This window comes from Mustelus asterias, chromosome 21 (assembly GCF_964213995.1).
Source record: "Mustelus asterias chromosome 21, sMusAst1.hap1.1, whole genome shotgun sequence".
Taxonomy (NCBI): Eukaryota; Metazoa; Chordata; class Chondrichthyes; order Carcharhiniformes; family Triakidae; genus Mustelus; species Mustelus asterias.
This window is the reverse complement of record NC_135821.1, coordinates 10,886,512-10,908,735: the sequence shown is the minus strand read 5'-3', so window position 1 is coordinate 10,908,735 and position 22,224 is coordinate 10,886,512. Positions and strand designations below refer to the sequence as shown.

At 49.8% G+C, this 22,224-nt stretch overlaps 1 protein-coding gene across 1 annotated transcript in view; it reads right to left on the bottom strand.

The window, feature by feature from the left end:
• Window positions 1-7,935: 7,935 nt before the first annotated feature.
• The window catches only part of LOC144509119 (ras-related C3 botulinum toxin substrate 1-like), an 81,984-nt gene continuing 67,695 nt past the window's right edge, over window positions 7,936-22,224 (bottom strand). Inside the window, exons 6-7 of the mRNA XM_078237491.1 lie at window positions 13,206-13,338; window positions 7,936-10,263 (exon numbers count right to left, since the gene is read on the bottom strand). Coding sequence (XP_078093617.1) covers window positions 13,208-13,338 — 131 coding nt within the window. The 3' untranslated portion in view covers window positions 7,936-10,263; window positions 13,206-13,207. The remainder of the gene's footprint in view (window positions 10,264-13,205; window positions 13,339-22,224) is intronic.

Genomic DNA, 22,224 nt, shown 5'->3' with positions numbered 1-22,224 from the left:
ACAGTCAGACTCTTTTGCCCAGAGTGGAAATGTCCAATACTAGGAGGCACGCACTTAAGATGAGAGGAGGAACTCAGAGGATACTGACAGAAACTAGATAGAGTGGACACAGTGGCAAAGTGGTTAGCACTGCTGTCTCACAGCGCCAGGGACCCGGGTTTGATTCCCGGCTTGGGTCACTGTCTGTGTGGAGTTTGCACATTCTCCCCGTGTCTGCATGGGTTTCCTCCCACAGTCTGAAAGACGTGCTGGTTAGGTGCATTGGCCATGATAAATTGCCCCTTAATGTCGGGGGGACTACCTGGGGTTATGGGGATAGGGCTTGGGTGGGATTGTGGTCGGTGTAGGCACAATGGGCCGAATGGCCACCTTCTGCACTGTAGGGATTCTATGTGGAGAGGATGTTTCCACTCGTGGGAGGGAGCAGTACCCGAGGGCACAACCTCAGAGTAGAGGGACGCTCCTTTAAAACAGAGATGAGGAGGAATTTCTTCAGCCAGAGGGTGGTGAATCTGTGGAACTCTTTGCCGCAGAAGGCTGTGGAGGCCAGGTCATTGAGTGTCTTTAAGACAGAGATAGATAGGTTCTTGATTAATAAGGAGATCAGGGGTTATGGAGAATGGGGATGACAATCATATCAGCCATGATTGAATGGCGGAGCAGACTCGATGGGCCGGATGGCCTAATTCAACCCCCAATCTTATGGGAAAGTTTAAAGATGTGAAGGGCAAGTTTTTTTACACAAAGAGTGGTAGGTGTCTGGAATGCACCGCCAGGGGTGGTGGTGGAGGCAGATACGATAGAAGCATTTAAGGGGCTTTTAGATAAGCACATGAATATGCAAGGAATAGAGGGGCGGCACGGTGGCACAGTGGTTGGCACTGCTACCTCATAGTACCCGGGACCCGGGTTAAATTCCGGTTTTGGGTCACTGTCTATGCGAAGTTTACACATTCTCCCCGTGTCTGTGTGGGTTTCTTCCGGGTGCTCCGGTTTCCTCCCACAGTCCAAAGATGTGCGGGTTAGGTTGATTGGCCATGCTAAATTGCCCCTTAGTGTCAGGGGGGATTAGCAGGGTAAATATGTGGGGTTACGGGAATAGGGCCTGGGTGGGATTGTGATCGGCGCAGACTCGATGGGCCGAATGGCCTCCTTCTGCACTGTAGGGATTCTATGATATGGACCAAGGGGGGGGCAATAGGGATTAGTTGAATTTGGCGTCATGTTCGGCCCAACATTGTGGGCCGAAGGGCCTGTTCCTTGTCTGTACTGTTCTATGTTCTAATGAACAGCAATGGCCTACATCATTGAGAGATCCGGCAACTTCTGGGTCATGGTTTTTACAGTGGGGACAAAGGAGAGAGAGAGAGAGAGCAAGAGAGACAGAGAGAGATAGATATAGGTAGGTTAGTTTGAGCTAAACTCAGCCAGGCTTAACATAGTGCGGTCGTCAAGGTGAGTAAACCAATTAGATTCCTTCCTCCGTCAAGTGTTCACACATGATTTCTCATTGTAATATAGAAAAACCTACAGAGGCAGAAAATGCTGATGACAATCGCCTGGGCAACCTGGCCTCCAGGGGAAGTTATCAGGACCTGAACAGCGTCAGGTGGTCAGGTCACCGTAAGAGAGAGTGCGAGTTGACTGCACCATCTATCTGAGCACTGAGTGCCCCTCCACCCGGCAACAGCATCACGACACATTCCCTCTCCCCCCCCAGACAAGGTCACTGCGCTGGCGATAATCATTATTGACACAAGGCCAAAATTATTTTTTTTCTAAATTTATGCATTCCTGGGATGAGCGGACCAAAGGCTAGGCCGACGTTTGTTTCCCAATCCCAAATGCTCGCCAGGTGATGGTGGTGGGCCGTTTTCTTGAACGGCGCAGGGGGGGGAGGGCATGGGGTCCATGTGGTGCAGATATACCCACAGTGCTTACCACTGCCCCATACTCCCCCACACCCCCCCCCCTCCCCCCTGACCCACACCCCCCCTCTGCCCCATGCCCCACCACTTGCCCCGGCACAATTGCGTGGGTTGAGACCAGTTAAAAGTCAGCCACACTGTTGTGTGGCTTGGAGTCACTTGTATAGAATCATAGAATCCCTATAGTGCAGAAAAAGGCCATTCGGCCCCTCGCGTCTGCACCGACTCTCTCACAGAGTATCTTACCCAGGCCCTCTCCCCTCCCCACAACCCCACGTATTTAGCATGGCCAACCCCCCTAACCTACACATCTTTGGGCACTAAGGGGCAATTTAGCATGGCCAATCCCCCTAACCTACACATCTTTGGACACTAAGGGGCAATTTAGCATGGCCAATCCCCCTAACCTGCACATCTTTGGACACTAAGGGGCAATTTAGCATGGCCAATCCCCCTAACCTGCACATCTTTGGGCACTGAGGGACAATTTAGCATGGCCAACCCCCCTAACCTACACATCTTGGGACACTAAGGGGCAATTTAGCATGGCCAATCCACCTAACCTACACATCTTTGGACACTAAGGGGCAATTTAGCATGGCCAATCCCCCTAACCTGCACATCTTTGGGCACTAAGGGACAATTTAGCATGGCCAATCCCCCTAACCTGCACATCTTTGGACACTAAGGGACAATTTAACATGGCCAATCCACCTAACCTGCACATCTTTGGACTGTGGGAGGAAACCGGAGCACCCGGGAGGAAACCCATGCAGACACGGGGAGAACGTGCAGACTCCACACAGTCACCTGGGGCCGGAATTGAACCCGGGTCCGTGGCGCTGTGAGGCAGCAGTGCTAACCACTGTGTAGGTCAGAGCAGACAAGGATGGCAGGCTTCCTCTCCTGAACAACAGTTTGGGGACCAGATAGATTTTCGCTAAACCACAAATTCAGTAGTTCCGTGATCATGATTGATAAGACTGGCCTTTCATTCCAGATTTATTAATTAAATTTAAATCCCCTCAGCTCCTGCGGTGGGATTTGAACTCGCGTCTCCAAAGCACGAGTCCGGGCATCTGGATTACCAATCCAATAACCTTACCACAATACTACTACCCGCACAGTAATGCGCCCTGCCAAGGGCCTTTCCAACTGCATAATCACAAGGGTCGAGACACTTAGTTTATCTTTTTAAGTTCCTTTCCCTCTGTGTAAGACGGGCAGCGGCTGATGTGGAACATACACAGGCATCGACCGGTTAGCCAAATAGTTGGTTCCTGTGCTGCAAATTCTTTTAACACTCCTTCGACTTTTATGGGTGGCACTGCTGCCTCACAGCACCAGGGTCACTGTCTGCGTGGGGCATGTAGGTTCTCCCCGTGTCTGCGTGGGTTTCCTCCGGGTGCTCCAGTTTCCTCCCACAGTCTGAAAGACGTGCTGGTCAGGTACATTGGCCATGCTAAATTCTCCCTCAGTGTAACCCGAACAGGCACCGGAGTGTGGCGACTGGGGGATTTTCACAGTAACTTCATTGCAGTGTTAATGTAAGCCTACTTGTGACTAATAAACTTTACTTTCTTGTTCAACTTATAATCATGGCCCCTGCTCTCTCATCTACTCAAAACTGAGTAGCAACCAGCGTCTTAACTAGACAATTCTGGGAACGTCATCCCAATGTCCTAGGTTATTCTTCTGTTGAGACCTTTTGTCTGACTATCCCCGAGATGAGGTCCTGTAATAGGGCTTGAATGGGGCGGCACAGTGAATAGCACTGCTGCCTCATAGCGCCAGGGACCTGGGTTCAATTCCAGCCTTGGGCGACTGTCTGTGTGGAGTTTGCACGTTCTCCCTGTGTCTGTGTGGGTTTCCTCCGGGTGGTCCTGTTTTCTCCCAAAGATGTGCAGGTTAGGTGCAATGGCTATGCTAAATTGCCCCTTAGTGTCAGGGGGATTAGCAACTATCTATATCCTGGGGTTACTATGGACCTGAAACTGAATTGGCCTCGCCATATATTGTGGCTACCAGAGGATTATCAGAGAATGGGGATCCTGTGACAAGTAACTCACCTCCTGACTCCCCAAAGCCTTCCACGCTCCACAAGGCAAAAGTCAGGAGTGTGATGGAATACTCCTCACTTGCCTGGATGGGGGCAGCTCCAACAGCACTCAAGAAGCTCAACACCACCCGGGACAAAGCAGCCCCGCTTGATTGGCGCCACATCCACAAATATCCACTCCCTACACCATCGACGCACAGTGGCAGTCGTGTGTACCATCTACAAGATGCACTGCAACAACTCACCAAGGCTCCTTGACCAGCATCTTCCAAACCCATGACCTCTACCATCTAGAAGGGCAAGAGCAGCAGATACATGGGAACACCACCAAGTTCCCCTCCCAGCCACTCACCATCCTGACTTGGAAATATATAATCGCTGGGTCAAAATCCTGTAACTCCACCCCACCTTTTCTTTAAAAATTCATTTGTGGGACATGGGCGTCGCTGGCTGGGCCAGCATGTATTGCCCATCCCTAGTTGCCCGAGGGCAGTTGAGAGTCAACCACATTGCTGTGGCTCTGGAATCACATGTAGGCCAGACCGGGTAAGGATGGCAGATTTCCTTCCCTCAAGGACATTAATGAACCAGATGGGTTTTTTCGACAATCGACAATGGTTTCATGGTCATCAGCAGATTCTTAATTCCAGATATTTTGTTTTATATGTCGGATTCAAATTCCACCATCTGCCGTGGTGGGATTCGACCCTGGGTCCCCAGAACGTTAGCCAAGTCTCTGGATTAAGAGCCTAGCGATAATACAACTACACTGCCTCCCTAACAGCAGTGTGGGTGTACCTACACCTCAGGGACTGCAGTGGTTCAAGGTGGCAGCTCACCCACCACCTTCCGAACGGCAACTCGAGATGGACAATAAATGGGACGGCATGGTGGCACAGTGGTTAGCACTGCTACCTCACAACGCCAGGGACCCGGGTTCGATTCTCGGCTTGGGTCACTGTCTGTGCGAAGTCTGCACGTTCTCCCCGTGTCTGCGTGGGTTTCCTCCGGGTGCTCCGGTTTCCTCCCACAGTCTGAAAGAAACTGAGAAATAAGAAGGGGGAAATCACTTTGATAGGGGTGTACTATAGGCCCCCAAATAGTCGGCGGGAAATTGAGGAGCAAATATGTAAGGAGATTACAGATAGCTCCAAGAAAAATAGGGTGGTAATAGTCGGAGATTTTAACTTTCCCAACATTGACTGGGACAGCCATAGTATTAGAGGGTTGGATGGAGAGAAATTTTTAGTGTATTCAGGAGGGATTTCTCATTCAGTATGTGGATGGCCCAACTGGAGAGGGGGCAAAACTTGACCTCCTCTTGGGAAATAAGGAAGGGCAAGTGACAGAAGTATTAGTGAGGGACCAGTGACCATAATTGCATTAGTTTTAAGATCGCTATGGAGAATGATAGGTCCAGCCCAAAAGTTAAAATCCTAAATTGGGGCAAGGCCAATTTTGATGATATCAGGCAGGAACTTGCAAAAGTTAATTGGGGGAGTCTGTGGAAAGGCAAAGGGACGTCTGCTAAGTGGCACGCTTTCAAAAGTGTGTTAACCAGGGTTCAGGGTAAGCACATTCCTCTTAGAGTGAAGGGCAAGGCTGGCAGAAGTCGGGAACCCTGAATGACTCGGGATATTGAGGCCCTGGTCAAGAAGAAGAAAGAGGCACATGACGTGCATAAGCAGCTGGGATCAAGTGAATCCTTTGAAGAGTACAGGGGGTGTAGGAGTAGAGTTGAGAGAGAAATCAGGAGGGCAAAAAGGGGACACGAGATTGTTTTGGTAGATAAGGCAAAGGAGAATCCAAACAGCTTCTACAAATACATAAAGGGCAAAAGAGTAACAAGGGAGAGAGTAGGGCCTCTTAAGGATCAACAAGGTCATCTATGTGCCGATCCACAAGAGATGGGTGAGATCCTAAATGAATATTTCTCATCAGTATTCACTATTGAGAAAAGCATGGATGTTGGGAACTTGGGGAAATAAATGGTGATGTCTTGAGGAGTGTACGTATTACAGAGAAGGAGGTGCTGGAAGTCTTAAAGCGCATCAAAGTAGATAAATCCCCGGGACCTGATGAAGTGTATCCCAGGACTTTGTGGGAGGCTAGGGAGGAAATTGTGGGTCCCCTAGCTGAAATATTTGAGTCATCGATAGTCACGGGTGAGGTGCCTGAAGATTGGAGAGTGGCAAATGTTGTGCCTTTGTTTAAAAAGGCTGGGGACTACAGGCCAGTGAGCCTCACATCTGTGGTGGGTAAGTTGTTGGAAGGTATTTTGAGAGACAGGATCTACAGGCATTTAGAGACGCAAGGACTGATTAGGGACAGTCATTATGGCTTTGTGAGTGGAAAATCATGTCTCACAAATTTGATTGAGTTTTTTGAAGTGGTAACCAAGAAGGTAGATGAGGGCAGTGCAGTTGATGTTGTCTACATGGACTTTAGCAAGGCCTTTGACAAGGTAACACATGGTAGGTTGTTGCATAAGGTTAAATCTCACGGGATCCAGGGCGAGGTATCTAAATGGATACAAAATTGGCTTCTTGACAGAAGCCAGAGGGTGGTTGTAGAGGGTTGTTTTTCAAACTGGAGGCCTGTGACCAGCGGTGTGCCTCAGGGATCAGTGCTGGGTCCACTGTTATTTGTCATTTATATTAATGATTTGGATGAGAATATAGGAGGCATGGTTAGTAAGCTTGTAGATGACACTAAGATTGGTGGCATAGTGGACAGTAAAGAAAGTTATCTCCAATTGCAACGGGATCTTGATCAATTGGGCCAGTGGGCTGACGAATGGTAGATGGAGTTTAATTTAGGTAAATGCGAGGTGATGTAGTTTGGTGGATTGAACCAGGGCAGGACTTACTCAGTTAATGGTAGGGCGTTGGGGAGAGTTACAGAACATAGAGATCTAGGGGTACATGTTCATAGCTCCTTGAAAGTGGAGTCACAGGTGGACAGAGCGGTGAAGGCGGCATTCGGCATGCTTGGTTTCATCGGTCAGAACATTGAATACAGGAGTTGGGATGTCTTGTTGAAGTTGTACAAGACATTGGTAAGGCCACACTTGGAATACTGTGTATAGTTCTGGTCACCCTATTATCGAAAGGATATTAAACTAGAAAGAGTGCAGAAAGGATTTACTAGGATGCTACCAGGACTTGATGGTTTGAGTTACAAGGAGAGGCTGCATAGACTGGGACTTTTTTCTCTGGAGCGTAGGAGGCTGAGGGGTGATCTTATAGAGGTCTATAAAATAACGAGGGGCACAGGTCAGCTAGATAGTCAATATCTTTTCCCAAAGGTAGGGGAGTCTAAAGCTAGAGGGCATAAGCTTAAGGTGAGAGGGGAGAGATACAGAAGTGTCCAGAGGGGCAATTTTTTCCACACAGAGGGTGGTGAGTGTCTGGAACGAGCTGCCAGAGGTAGCAGTAGAGGCGGGTACAATTTTATCTTTTAAAAAGCATTTAGATAGTTACATGGGTAAGATGGGTATAGAGGGATATGGGCCAAATGCGGGCAATTGGGACTAGCTTCAGGGTTTAAAAAAAAACCCTAAGCATGGACAAGTTGGGCCGGAGGGCCTGTTTCCATGCTGTAAACCTCGATGACTCTAGCCTCTATGACTGTACAGGTTAGGTGCTAAATCCTCGCCCAGTGTTACCCGAACAGGCGCCAGAGTGTGGCGACTAGGGGGATTTTCAAAGTAACTTCATTGCCGTGTTAATGTAAGCCTAACTTGTGACAAATGATAAATAACAAGAGCTCAAATTGCGACCTTGGCCGTCTGTGTCAGATCAACCACCCTCACTCCTGCCACGTGAGACCCACTCACAGTGGCAATCACAACCACTGACATTGCGTCAAATGGATTCAACTGAATGGACTGTCAACCTTGGGTATTACAAAGCAGAGGAACAAAAATAAAAAGTAGAGAGTCCAGAGTTTCAGAGCATTGAGTTTATTTTCTTAGAAAAAGCATTGACAAGTTCATAGCAAATCTCTCAAATCCTGACTATTTTGAGCCCAGCAGCTCTCACACAAGTTGCAAGGCACAAAAGCAGAATGACACTGTATATTAATTATACTTGGAGATTGTACAGTTTAATTTTTGTACAGCCTAGCGTGACAGCTACTGGAAGAAGATTGTACATGACGCGATTAAAGCTAATGTTTCAGAGGAAACCTGGAACAGCAATCTCTGGAGGGCAATGTCCCCCGAGACTCGCGGCAGAGGGGGGCGGGGGGGGGGGGGGGGGGGGGGTAAGCAAAGTGCGGCCACAAGGAAAGCTAAAGGCATTCGTTGCTTCCGAAACAAGACAGGCTCCATTTTCACTGTGATGCAGCCAGGGCTGGGAATTCCCAGCATCTTATCGCCGGGATCTCATTCAAATGGTCCCCAAAATCTATCTGGGAAAACTCCCGGCAACACCCGGGGGGGAAAAAAGGAATCCCTGGGGTACGAATTGGCAATGGTTTGGGAGTGGAGGTGGGAGGGGCGGTGGAGAGAGATGTAAAGGTACCAGCAGGTCCGTGGCCTCTTGTGCAGTTGGGGGGGGTTCAGTCCCCACGTGGGCCCTTCAGAAGTTGATGCCATAGTCATCCGTGGCATTAATTAGGGCCACAACATTTCCATGTTCAGTAAGTCCTTCGCCCTCTGCGGGGGGTAATGACGGTGATGAGAGATCGTGGCACAAACTATCCCCTGACTAGATTTTAACCTGCCTGAGCGCAAATCAATCAGAATCAAAGGCTGCATTTGCTGTAATGCGCAGACACACACGCACACACGCAGACGCACACACACGCAGACACACACACACGCAGACACACACACACGCAGACACACACACACGCAGACACACACACACGCAGACACACACACACGCAGACACACACACACGCAGACACACACACACGCAGACACACACACACGCAGACACACACACACGCAGACACACACACACGCAGACACACACACACGCAGACACACACACACGCAGACACACACACACGCAGACACACACACACGCAGACACACACACACGCAGACACACACACACGCAGACACACACACACGCAGACACACACACACACACACGCAGACACACACGCAGACAGGCCCACAATATTTAGAAGGGAACTGGGCGGGAAGCATCATCTTCGTTACACAGTCCCCGTGAGACAGGCAAGGGTTCAACCCAATTCTGACGCCCCCTCTCCCCCCCCCAGCCCCAGCCAAAATCTTTTAGCCAGGGACTGGGTGACAGCTGATCTGCACCCACAGGGACAGCGGATTATATAGCAGCAATGCGAAGCCCACCCGCGCCCCCAGCAAGTCCACTCCAGAAACCTCCCCCAACATGCGGGACAAACAGGAGGGACTCAGAGCACCTGGCACATTCTACACACACAACAAGCATCTACACTGCTGAAGGTGGCACAGATTTAACTCGCCGGGAAAGGTGAGGGGCTTTCATTTTTGGTTCTATAGTTGGAATAGTTGAGAGGGGAGGGGGAGAACTTCAACTGAATGCGCCTTGGATTCGAAATCATCTAAACACTATTTAAATACTGATGCGTCAATGCTCTATATTTAACTATGCTGTGGCTAACCTGGGGGCACTTGATGCGGACATTAGGTTTCATTGGAGAAGAGCTCTTTGCAATGCCGTTCCTTCCAACACAGATTTCAGAGAGAGAGAGAGAAATATAAATGCAACTTCCTTACGGGTCAAGAAGTTTGTTTCAATAAAAGGGCCGAATACAAGAGTCTTAAACGCTTCGCAACTTGAGAGAGAGTAATCGAGCTTTCAGCGAAAATCTCGGCATCTTCCCGGCTCCCTCGAGCGGATATTCTGGGAGGACATCACACGCTACTGGCTCAAAAGTGTAGAAGGACCCAGAAAGAAAATATACATCATCCCCCTCCCCCGCCCCCCCCCAGCAACAGATATTTCAAGGTTTGATAAACTATTAAAGCGATGGGATGTCAAAACAAAGGAACCGGCGTCGTTAGGGTGTTGTACACAGACAGGATCAATGTCAAACACAAGCGAAAAGAAAAAGCCTTTTTTTTTTTGGTCTGGACTCAACAATTTACAAAAGAAACAGCAAAAATAATTTGTTTTCCAAAAAAAAAAAAAATTTTAAACCGGTCCCCCAGAGTATCTTACAAAAGATTGCATCACTAATCCAGGGACACTGGGCTCCAACTCGATCCTTCTGGCACATTCCTTTGGCTGGGTCTGGAAATCTCGATCGCCCGTGCAGCTGGAATGTGAAGAGGAAAACGGATTAGAGAGAGTTTGTTACGTTAACACAGGGCCGGCCAGCCTGGCTCGGAACCATCCCTCAAGCGCCGTTAATCTCCCCCCCGCCCAACACTGGACCCATTCACCACAGCTCTGCCAGTGCAAGAGGGCGTTGCCAATCATAGCAACCGCAACGTACCTTTTAACCCTTATTCGTTCATGGGATGTGGGCATCGCTGGCTGGGCCAGCATTTATTGCCCATCCCAGAGAGTATTTGAGAGTCAACCACATTGTTGTGGCTCTGGAGTCACATGTAGGCCAGACCGGGTAAGGACGGCAGATTTCCTTCCCCGAAGGGATATTAGAGAACCAGATGGGCTTTTCCGACAATGGTCATCAGTAGACTTTTAATTACAGATTTTTATTGAATTCAAAATTTCACCCTCTGCTGTGGTGGGATTCGAACCCGGGTCCCCAGAACATGGGCCCCTGGATTACTGGTCCAGAGACAATACCACTACGCAGCTTTGACAAAGGGTCATCCGGACTCGAAACGTCAGCTCTCATCGCTCCTGACAGATGCTGCCAGACCTGCTGAGATTTTCCAGCATTTTCTCTTTTGGTTTCAGATTCCAGCACCCGCAGTAATTTGCTCTTTTCCACTAGGCCCCTGCCCTGCTGGGTGATCACATGGGCCGGACTGTCCCACAAGGGGGACCCGGACATGTCGCATTCCGCTCCTTCAGTATCAGATGGTACAGCAGAGTGTTCCAGGGGTTCCTGATGCTTGCGGAGAGAGTGTGGCTAGGAATTTTGGGGGGTGGGGGGGGGAACCATATTATTGCTGCCTTTTGGACAGGGAACACACGTAACAACCTACCAGTGGGAGGCGGGGGGACGGGGGGAGGGGGGGTGGGTAAGGGGGTGGGGAATTCCAGAAAGCTGCTTTCAATTTTCAACTACAAGTTCTTGGAAATCCGTGATGCCCCAGTGCGACCGCGCTAATACGGTCTGTGCAGCGAGCCAGCAGGAACCACTGCCAGCAGCACCATCTGGTGTTGGCAGGAGATACTGCAATTCTTTGGGAAATGGAGATAGAGAGGGGGGGGGGGGGGGGGGGGGGGAGAAACTGGTGTTCGATCTAGAAACTTCAGGGCATCCCAAAAGGAAAAAGACCCGTGGGTGGCTCCAGAACACAGGTCGGGCGAAACAAACAGACACAACGTGGATTTGCCGAGATTTAGCCGCGCGTTACGAGAGTTCGGAGTAACTGCGGTGGGTTTCCGAACCCACCCCCCACCCCCACCCCCCCCCACCCCATCACGCAGAAACCAGATAACCGCGGCACCGTCTCAAAGCCTATCCTGAGCCGAAAACAACGACGGATGATATGGAGCACCGGTCCCCGACACGGCACACTCCCAGAATCCCCACGACGCATTAGGAGGATGTTTGGCCCATCGTGTCTACACTGACTCTGACAGAGCATCTCACCCAGAGCCTCTACCCCACATTTAGCATGGCCAATCCCCCTAACCTGCACATCTTTGAGCACTAAGGGGCAATTTAGCACGGCCAATCCCCCAACCCACACATCTTTGAGCACTAAGGGGCAATTTAGCATGGCCAATCCCCCTAACCCACACATCTTTGGGCACTAAGAGGCAATTTAGCACGGCCAATCCCCCTAACCCACACATCTTTGGGCACTAAGAGGCAATTTAGCATGGACAATCCACCTAACCCACACATCTTTGAGCACTAAGAGGCAATTTAGCACGGCCAATCCACCTAACCCACACATCTTTGGGCACTAAGAGGCAATTTAGCACGGCCAATCCACCTAACCCACACATCTTTGGGCACTAAGAGGCAATTTAGCACGGCCAATCCCCCTAACCCACACATCTTTGGGCACTAAGAGGCAATTTAGCACGGCCAATCCACCTAACCCACACATCTTTGGGCACTAAGAGGCAATTTAGCACGGCCAATCCACCTAACCCACACATCTTTGGGCACTAAGAGGCAATTTAGCACGGCCAATCCACCTAACCCACACATCTTTGGGCACTAAGGGGCAATTTAGCACGGCCAATCCCCCTAACCCACACATCTTTGGGCACTAAGAGGCAATTTAGCACGGCCAATCCACCTAACCCACACATCTTTGGGCACTAAGAGGCAATTTAGCACGGCCAATCCCCCTAACCCACACATCTTTGGGCACTAAGAGGCAATTTAGCATGGCCAATCCACCTAACCCACACATCTTTGGGCACTAAGGGGCAATTTAGCACGGCCAATCCACCTAACCCACACATCTTTCGGACTGTGGGAGGAAACTGGAGCACCCGGAGGAAACCCACGCAGACATGGGGAGAACGTGCAGACTCCACACACAGTGACGCGAGCCAGGAATCGAACCCAGCTTCCTGGCGCTGTGAGGCAGCAGTGCGAACCACCGTGCTACCCTGAACTATGAAGAAAGGTTGAGGCACGCTTCCTATTTTCTGTCTTCTTCCCTTACAGGGAACTTTAAACTTCTCCCTCTCCACTTGCCTGTGCTTCTTATTTTAAAAACAACCCCCGTCTCTCTCGCTTCCCCCAGGGGTTTTTGCGTCTTTGAGTTTTCGCTTCGTGTGGGACCTGTGTCTTCAGCTTCCAGGGGTCACGGACTGGGCCTGACCGGTGTAAACAATCTGAACCCCACCCCCAGCTCCTTCCCAGCCGCCGCCCACACGCAGGAGGCCCGGGATTCGCCGACCCCAGAGCCAAAGGCGAAGGTTAGTTTTGGTTTAGTGCCGGCAACACTCCGGTTGGGAATCACTGACAGGGAAAAAAGCCGGAGAAATGGAGCCAAGGTACTAAACAGCGGTGTGTGGCCTAGCAGAGGGGTAGGGGCAGGGTGGGGCTGAATGGTCCACTCCGCTCCGTACCACCAGCAAAACGACAAATACCTTTACAGCAGCAGACACTTCCGTTTCTTCCTCTCTTCAGGAGCCGGGCACAGCACCGCACGGATAGCTTCATCAAACACCGTCTTCAAACCTCGCTGTGTGAGCGCAGAACACTCGAGGTACCGCATAGAGCCTTTTGGAGAGAGAGAGAACGAAAGAGCCAGAGAGAGAGAGAGAGCGAGAGAGAGCGTGAGCGAAAGAGCGAGAGAGAGAGAGAGAGAGAGCGCGAGCGAAAGAAAGGAGAGAGAGAGAGAGCGCGAGCGAAAGAAAGGAGAGAGAGAGAGAGCGCGAGCGAAAGAAAGGAGAGAGAGAGAGCGCGAGCGAAAGAAAGGAGAGAGAGAGAGAGCGCGAGCGAAAGAAAGGAGAGAGAGAGAGAGAGCGCGAGCGAAAGAAAGGAGAGAGAGAGAGAGCGCGAGCGAAAGAAAGGAGAGAGAGAGAGAGCGCGAGCGAAAGAAAGGAGAGAGAGAGCGCGAGCGAAAGAAAGGAGAGAGAGAGCGCGAGCGAAAGAAAGGAGAGAGAGAGCGCGAGCGAAAGAAAGGAGAGAGAGAGCGCGAGCGAAAGAAAGGAGAGAGAGAGAGCGCGAGCGAAAGAAAGGAGAGAGAGAGAGAGAGCGCGAGCGAAAGAAAGGAGAGAGAGAGAGAGAGCGCGAGCGAAAGGAGAGAGAGAGAGAGAGAGCGCGAGCGAAAGAAAGGAGAGAGAGAGAGAGAGAGAGAGAGAGCGCGAGCGAAAGAAAGGAGAGAGAGAGAGAGAGAGCGCGAGCGAAAGAAAGGAGAGAGAGAGAGAGCGCGAGCGAAAGAAAGGAGAGAGAGAGAGAGCGCGAGCGAAAGAAAGGAGAGAGAGAGAGCGCGAGCGAAAGGAGAGAGAGAGAGAGCGCGAGCGAAAGAAAGGAGAGAGAGAGAGCGCGAGCGAAAGAAAGGAGAGAGAGAGAGAGCGCGAGCGAAAGAAAGGAGAGAGAGAGAGAGCGCGAGCGAAAGAAAGGAGAGAGAGAGAGCGCGAGCGAAAGGAGAGAGAGAGAGAGAGTGCGAGCGAAAGAAAGGAGAGAGAGAGAGAGCGCGAGCGAAAGAAAGGAGAGAGAGAGAGAGCGCGAGCGAAAGAAAGGAGAGAGAGAGAGAGCGCGAGCGAAAGAAAGGAGAGAGAGAGAGAGAGCGCGAGCGAAAGAAAGGAGAGAGAGAGAGAGAGAGCGCGAGCGAAAGAAAGGAGAGAGAGAGAGCGCGAGCGAAAGAAAGGAGAGAGAGAGAGAGCGCGAGCGAAAGAAAGGAGAGAGAGAGAGAGCGCGAGCGAAAGAAAGGAGAGAGAGAGTGCGAGCGAAAGAAAGGAGAGAGAGAGAGAGCGCGAGCGAAAGGAGAGAGAGAGAGAGTGCGAGCGAAAGAAAGGAGAGAGAGAGAGAGCGCGAGCGAAAGAAAGGAGAGAGAGAGAGAGCGCGAGCGAAAGAGAGAGAGAGCGCGAGCGAAAGAAAGGAGAGAGAGAGCGCGAGCGAAAGAAAGGAGAGAGAGAGAGAGAGAGCGCGAGCGAAAGAAAGGAGAGAGAGAGAGAGCGTGAGCGAAAGAAAGGAGAGAGAGAGAGAGAGAGAGAGAGCGCGAGCGAAAGAAAGGAGAGAGAGAGAGAGAGCGCGAGCGAAAGAAAGGAGAGAGAGAGAGAGCGCGCGAGCGAAAGAAAGGAGAGAGAGAGAGCGCGAGCGAAAGAAAGGAGAGAGAGAGCGCGAGCGAAAGAAAGGAGAGAGAGAGCGCGAGCGAAAGAAAGGAGAGAGAGAGCGCGAGCGAAAGAAAGGAGAGAGAGCGCGAGCGAAAGAAAGGAGAGAGAGAGAGCGCGAGCGAAAGAAAGGAGAGAGAGAGAGAGCGCGAGCGAAAGAAAGGAGAGAGAGAGAGCGCGAGCGAAAGAAAGGAGAGAGAGAGCGCGAGCGAAAGAAAGGAGAGAGAGAGCGCGAGCGAAAGAAAGGAGAGAGAGAGCGCGAGCGAAAGAAAGGAGAGAGAGAGCGCGAGCGAAAGAAAGGAGAGAGAGAGAGCGCGAGCGAAAGAAAGGAGAGAGAGAGCGCGAGCGAAAGAAAGGAGAGAGAGAGCGCGAGCGAAAGAAAGGAGAGAGAGAGAGAGCGCGAGCGAAAGAAAGGAGAGAGAGAGAGAGAGAGCGCGAGCGAAAGAAAGGAGAGAGAGAGAGAGCGCGAGCAAAAGAAAGGAGAGAGAGAGAGCGCGAGCGAAAGAAAGGAGAGAGAGAGAGAGCGCGAGCGAAAGAAAGGAGAGAGAGAGCGCGAGCGAAAGGAGAGAGAGAGAGAGCGCGAGCGAAAGAAAGGAGAGAGAGAGAGAGCGCGAGCGAAAGAAAGGAGAGAGAGAGAGAGAGCGCGAGCGAAAGAAAGGAGAGAGAGCGCGAGCGAAAGAAAAGAGAGAGAGAGAGCGCGAGCGAAAGAAAGGAGAGAGAGAGAGAGCGCGAGCGAAAGAAAGGAGAGAGAGAGCGAACGAAAGAAAGGAGAGAGAGAGAGCGCGAGCGAAAGAAAGGAGAGAGCGAGAGCGAACGAAAGGAGAGAGTGAGAGCGAGAGCGAGAGAACGAAAGAAAGGAGAGAGAGAGAAAGAAAGAAAGAAAGGAAAGAAGGAAAGAAAGAAAGAGAGAGAGAAAGAAAGAAAAGAAGAGAGAGAGAAAATGAAAGAAAGAAGGAGAAAGAAAGAAGAAAGAAAGGAGAGAGAGAAAGAGGAAAGAAGAAGGGGAGGAGAAAAAAAAATATCAGCAGACATCTTGACAATCAGATATTTGATTCGGATTCAGTGGAGGTGTTTAAAGTCCTGGTGAATGGCCTGTCCTCTGCCCCAACCACTGAACTGTGGTGAATGTCCCGGGGGGGGGGGGGGGCATCACCAACAACAACTTGTGTCTACATAGCACCCTCAATGCAGTGGAACCCCCCAGGCAGAGGGAGGAGCAGCAAACACTATTTCATATTCAGACCACAACAATCTTATACTAGAATAAAAATAAACTACTACAGCCGCCGGAAATCCAAAATAAAAACAGAAAGTGCTGGAAAACCCAGCAGGTCTGGCAGCGTCTGTGGAGACGGGAGCAGAGATAGTGTTGAGTCTAAAATGACTCTTCCTTTAAAAGAGTTCTGAAGGCAATCGGACTCGAGACGTTAACTCCACAGACACTGCCAGGCCTCCTGAGTATTTCCAGCACTTTTTATTTCAAATTATTTGAGGGACCAGCAACCTTAGCTTGGTCAAAGAGCAAAGATACAAGGACCTCCGTTAAAAAAAAGCAGTGGAGAGATGCAGGTCGAGAATTCCAGAGCTTAGGATCCCACAGGCAGATGAAGATGTGGCCACCAATAAAGTTTATTAGTGTCACAAGTTGGCTTCCATTAACACTGCAATGAAGTTACTGTGAAAATCTCCTAGTCGCCACACTCCAGCGCCTGTTCGGGTACACTGAGGTGAATTTAGCATGGCCAATGCACCTAACCAGCACGTCTTTCAAACTGTGGGAGGAAACCGGAGCACCCGGAGGAAACCCACGCAGACATGGGGAGAATGCGCAAACTCTAAACAGAGCCGAGAATCGACCCCGGGTCCCTGGTGCAGTGAGGCAGCAGTGCCAACCACTGCGCCACCCATGAAGACTGGGCAAGTCAGAATTGGAGGAATGTGGAAATCAGAGGGTTGGAGAGAGGTTGCGGAGATAAAGAGGAACAAGGGATTGGAAAACCAGGATGAGAATTCTCCCGCTTTAACTTACAGTGCAGAAAATCTTGCATAAATCTCAGAAGCTAAACGCTTCGAACTACAGCTCTTTTGCACTATTTAACTCATTCGTGGGACATGGGTGTCGCTGGCTGGGACAGCATTTATTGCAGGTCCCTAGTTGCCCTTGGAGGGCAGTTGAGAGTCAACCACATTGCTGTGGCTCTGGAGTCACATGTAGGCCAGACCGGGTAAGGACAGCAGATTTCCTTCCCTAAAGGACACTGGTGAACCAGATGGGTTTTTCCAACAATCGACAATGGTTTCATGGTCATCAGCAGATTCTTAATTCCAGATATTTTTTATTGAATTCAAATTCCACCATCTGCCGTGGCGGGATTCGAAGCCGGGTCCCCAGAACTTTGGCTGAGTTTCTGCATTAATAGTCTAGCGATAATACCACTAGGCCATCACCTCTCCAGTCACTAGGATACACAATGGTCAGATGCCATTCAACGTCAAACCTTGTAGGTCTCACACAGACGGGCATTTCAGTTCGAAATGTTGGTCCAGTCCAAGCTAAAATGGAAGTTTACAAAGTTAGGGCATCAATTTATTTTATATATTATTAACTTGTGGGATATTAGCATCGCTGGCTAAACCAGCATTTATTGCCCATCGCTAATTGCCCCTTGAGAAGTGGTGGTGAGCTGCCTTCTTGAACCCGCTACGGACCAGATGATGCAAATACATGCAGTGCTGTTAGGGAGGGTGTTCCAGGATTTTGACCCAGCGAACAGCCGATATATTTCCAAGTCAGGATGGTGAGTGGCTTGGAGGGGAACTTGTAAGTGGTGGTGTTCCCATTTATCTGCTGCCCTTGCCCTTCTAGATGGTACAAGTCACGGGTTTAGAAGGAACCTTGGGTGAATGTGGATGGTACACACTTTTGCCACTGTGTAGTGGTGGAACGTTGAAGGATGGGATGCCAATCAAGCGGGACTACTTGGTTCTGTTGTCAACCATTTGGCTTTGGCACAGCCTATATGGCTGTAGGAACCTACAAAAGGTCATGAATGTAGCCCACCCATCGCGCAAACCAGCCCCCCATCCATTGACTCCGTCTACACTTCCTGCTGCCTCAGCAAAGCAGCCAGCATAATCAAGGACCCCACGCACCCCGGACATTCCCTCTTCCACCTTCTTCCGTCGGGAAACAGATACAAAAGTCTGAGGTCACGTACCAACCGACTCAAGAACAGCTTCTTCCCTGCTGCTGTTAGACCTTTGAATGGACCTACCTCGCATTAAGTTGATCTTTCTCTTACATCCTAGCTATGACTGTAACACTACATTCTGCACTCTCTCCTTTCCTTCTCTATGAACGGTGTGCTTTGTCTGTATAGTGCGCAAGAAACACTTCTCACTGTATCCCAATACATGTGACAATGATAAATCAAATGGTTTTTCCAACATCTTGCCCTAGTTTGAGTTTTATCAGAAGTCTACTTCTACCCTGTGGCCTGAAGGTGAAGTCATTGTGGTGTTTAACTGTTCTGAGTTTGGTTATACAAGTCTGGTAACCAATTGATGTTTGCTATGCTCGATTCATTAAGCCTGGGTGTGGATTCAGGCAAAGAAAAGTATAGAAAAAGAGCTAGAAGCTACAGTGGACATTTTGAAACATTCTGCATGAAACCCTGTTACTCAAACGAAAACTAGTGTCATCTTCAGCCCAAATCTGAGATTTAAAATATACAACAGTCGCTCAAGAGTTATGAATATTCTTTAATAGCAAACACCAGAACTCAAGTCATATAACTTCAAAACTATGGCGCAATGGTTGACAGGCAAGCATTAGTTGCAGTCAGTTGATGGTAACAACAGAATCACAGGCCGTGTTGTCAATGTTCAACTCCAGCCACCAGGTGGTGATCTAACCCTGGTTGCTCCCCACAAGGAGTAAGCCTGGGGCCTACCTTAGCCAAACATGGTTCAAGCAATTATCAAGTCAGAAAGCGTCAAGATTCATCAGGAATGAGCAAATTATTATTTTTTTTAAAAAGAGGATTGAATGAGAAGGGACCATTTTGGTCTTCTTCAGGACCTGAATAGTTCTTGGATAAAAATAATGGGCACAAAGCCTATTCCTTTGTGGCTAGGCAGCATCATTGGCAGGGACTAAAAATAGTTCACTAGAGGTTGGGAGTTCAATCCATGATGGAAACTGCTAAGACGGATTCTCTCACATGTTCACCGATGGCCTCATGCCCAAGGAGACAACACCGGCGTCAATATAACTCCGTGTGTGAGTCAGCCCCAAAAGGGAGCGGCAGCGAGTTGAGAAAGAAAGCAAGCGCAGGCTCTTAGATTAGGTGAGGTGGTCCACAGGACAGCACAGGAAGAGGCCTTTTGGCCCATCTTGTCTGCACTGGTTCTCTGAATGAGCAATGTACCTAGTGCCATTCCAGGGCCTTCTCCCAGTAATCCTGCATTCCTCCTGTTCAGATCGCACTCTTTTTCAGGTACCATGGACTTCCATGTGTGGGCAATATGTGCAAACTCCGCACAGACAGACAGTCACCCAAGGTTGGAATCGAACCCGGGTCCCCGGCACTGAGGCAGCAGTGCTAACCACTGTGCCTCCCCAAACCTGCACAAAATGACGGTTTTGTTTGGCAAGGTACTGTGGTAGTTTGCCATCTTTCTGTGCAGGTTAAGGGCAGCACGGTGGCACAGTGGTTAGCACTGCTGCCTTTGGCACCAGAGACCCAGGTTCAATTCTGGCCTTGGGTCACTATCTGTGTGGAGTCTGCACGTTCTCCCCGTGTCTGTGTGGGTTTCCTCCAAGTGCTCCAGTTTCCTCCCACAGTCCAAAGATGTGCAGGTTAGGTAAATTGGCCATGGTAAATTCATATAGAGTCATAGAATCCCTTTAGTACAGAATGAGGCCATTCGACCCATCAAATCTGTACCGACCACAATCCCACCCAGGCTCTATTCCCATAACCCCACACATTTACCCTGCTAATCCCCCTGACACTAAGGGGCAATTTAGCATGGCCAATCAACCTAACCCGCACATCTTTGGACTGTGGGAGGAAACCCACGCAGACACGGGGAGAACGTGCAGACTCTACACAGACAGTGACCCAAGCCGGGAATCGAACCCGGGTCCCTGGCGGTGTGGGGCAGCAGTGCTAACCATTGTGCCACCGTGCTGCCCCACTGTTGGTATTGTTTTCAATGGATGAGAACAAGACTGGGGTCCAAGCCTCCAATCTTCGGATCGGGTCACATCATGAAGAGGAGGACTCTGATGTAAACTTTATATCCACACTTCTGTCAACTTTTTTCTACATCTCATGTTCCCAGCGTCAACAGATGGAGGTGTTCTGATTCACGGTTTAGTCACCAAAAGGTGTCAGAAATCGAGCCTTCAGGCTGGCGAAACTCAACCACAGAAGTAGAAATATAAAGAAAATAAATATATTTTAGTCACTTGGATGTCAAAGGATGACTAGATCATTGAACATGAAAGGAAAGAGGAAAGTGGGAGTTCAGGTAGAAGATCGCCTTGAACCTAGTGAATGGTGGGGCAAGCTCAAAAAGGACAAAATGTCTGCCTCCAGCTCCAATATCTTACCTATTTCTCCCATTCTCGGACGAAGGGTCATGCAGACTCGAAACGTTGGCTCTATTCTCTCTCCACAGATGCTGCCGGATCTGCTGAGATTTTCCAGCATTTTCTGTTTTCGTTTCAGATTCCAGTTTTTAATCATTCGCGAAGGCGCGAATGAGTCATGCACCCAGGAGATGCAGAATGGACGTTCCTGACCTTTCACCTCTATAGCCTAGGTCACCTAAACCAACACGAACAAGCAGCTGAGGGCAGGAGGCGGCGGTTGGGCCGCACAGGCGTGCGTTTTGATTTGATTTATTCTTGTCAAGTGTATTGTGATACAGTGAAAAGTATTGTTTCTTGCGCGCTATACAGACACAGCATACCATTCATAGAGTACATAGGGGAGAAGGAAAGGAGAGGGTGCAGAATGTAGTGTTACAGTCACAGCTAGGGTGTAGAGAAAGATCAGCTTAATATAAGGTAGGTCCATTCAAAGGTCTGATGGCAGCAGGGAAGAAGCTGTTCTTGGAGTCGGTTGGTACGTGACCTCAGACTTTTGTATCTTTTTCCTGATGGAAGAAGGTGGAAGAGAGAATGTCCGGGGTGCGTGGGGTCCTTAATTATGCTGGTTGCTTTTCCGAGGCAACAGGAAGTGTAGACAGAGTCAATGGATGGGAGGCTGGTTTGCCTGATGGATTGGGCTACATTCACAACCTTTTGTAGTTTCTTGCAGTCTTGGGCAGAGCAGGAACCATACCAAGCTGTGATACATCCAGAAAGGATGCTTTCTATGGTGCATTTGTAACTACTGTACCTTCATAACTTGCGCTCAAGACACAATTAAGAGCTACAGATCCCATGTGGCCTACACCGATTAACAACCCTCAGTCGGGTATACTCAAATCATAAGCCAACTCAAAACCTTTTTCGTTCAGTGTCAGAGTGCATCGACTGAAAAACAGTCATCGGTAGGACAGGGAAGACACAGAATTGTCTACAGCACAGCCAGCATTCCGAGGACTGGAAGGCATCACCAGTAGCTTGGAATATTTTTCCTACCCATGGGCCAGCCATGACTTGGTTGGCAACACTTTCTCTTCAGAATCACAGGGTTCCAGGTTCAAGATACTCCAGGCTCCCCAAGCACAGAATTTGATGCGGACACACACTGGTGTAGTACCCAAGGAGGCTGTTGGAGGGTGCCATCTTTTGGATGAGACTTCAAAAACCCTGAGGGCCCCATCTGTCTGCTTGGGTTGGAGGGAAGATCCCACGGCATTATTGCGAAAGAAGAATGAGCTGTGGTGTCCTGGCCAACATTCATCCCTCAAATCGACAAAAAAAACATATTTGTCTGGCCCCGATCACATTGCTGTATGTGGGAGCTTGCTATGCACAAATTGACTGCTGCGTTTCCTGCATTACAACAGCAACCTCACTCCAACAATACTCAATCTTTATTCATTCGTGGGACATGGGCGTCGCTGGCTGGGCCAGCATTTATTGCCCATCCCTAGTTGCCCTTGGAGGGCAGTTGAGAGTCAACCACATTGCTGTGGCTCTGGAGTCACATGTAGGCCAGGCCGGGTAAGGACGGCAGATTTCCTTCCCTCAAGGACATTAGTGAACCAGATGGGTTTTTCCGACAATCAGTAGATTCTCAATTCCAGATATTTTTTGACTGAATTCAAATTCCACCATCTGCCGTGGCGAGATTCGAACTCGGGTCCC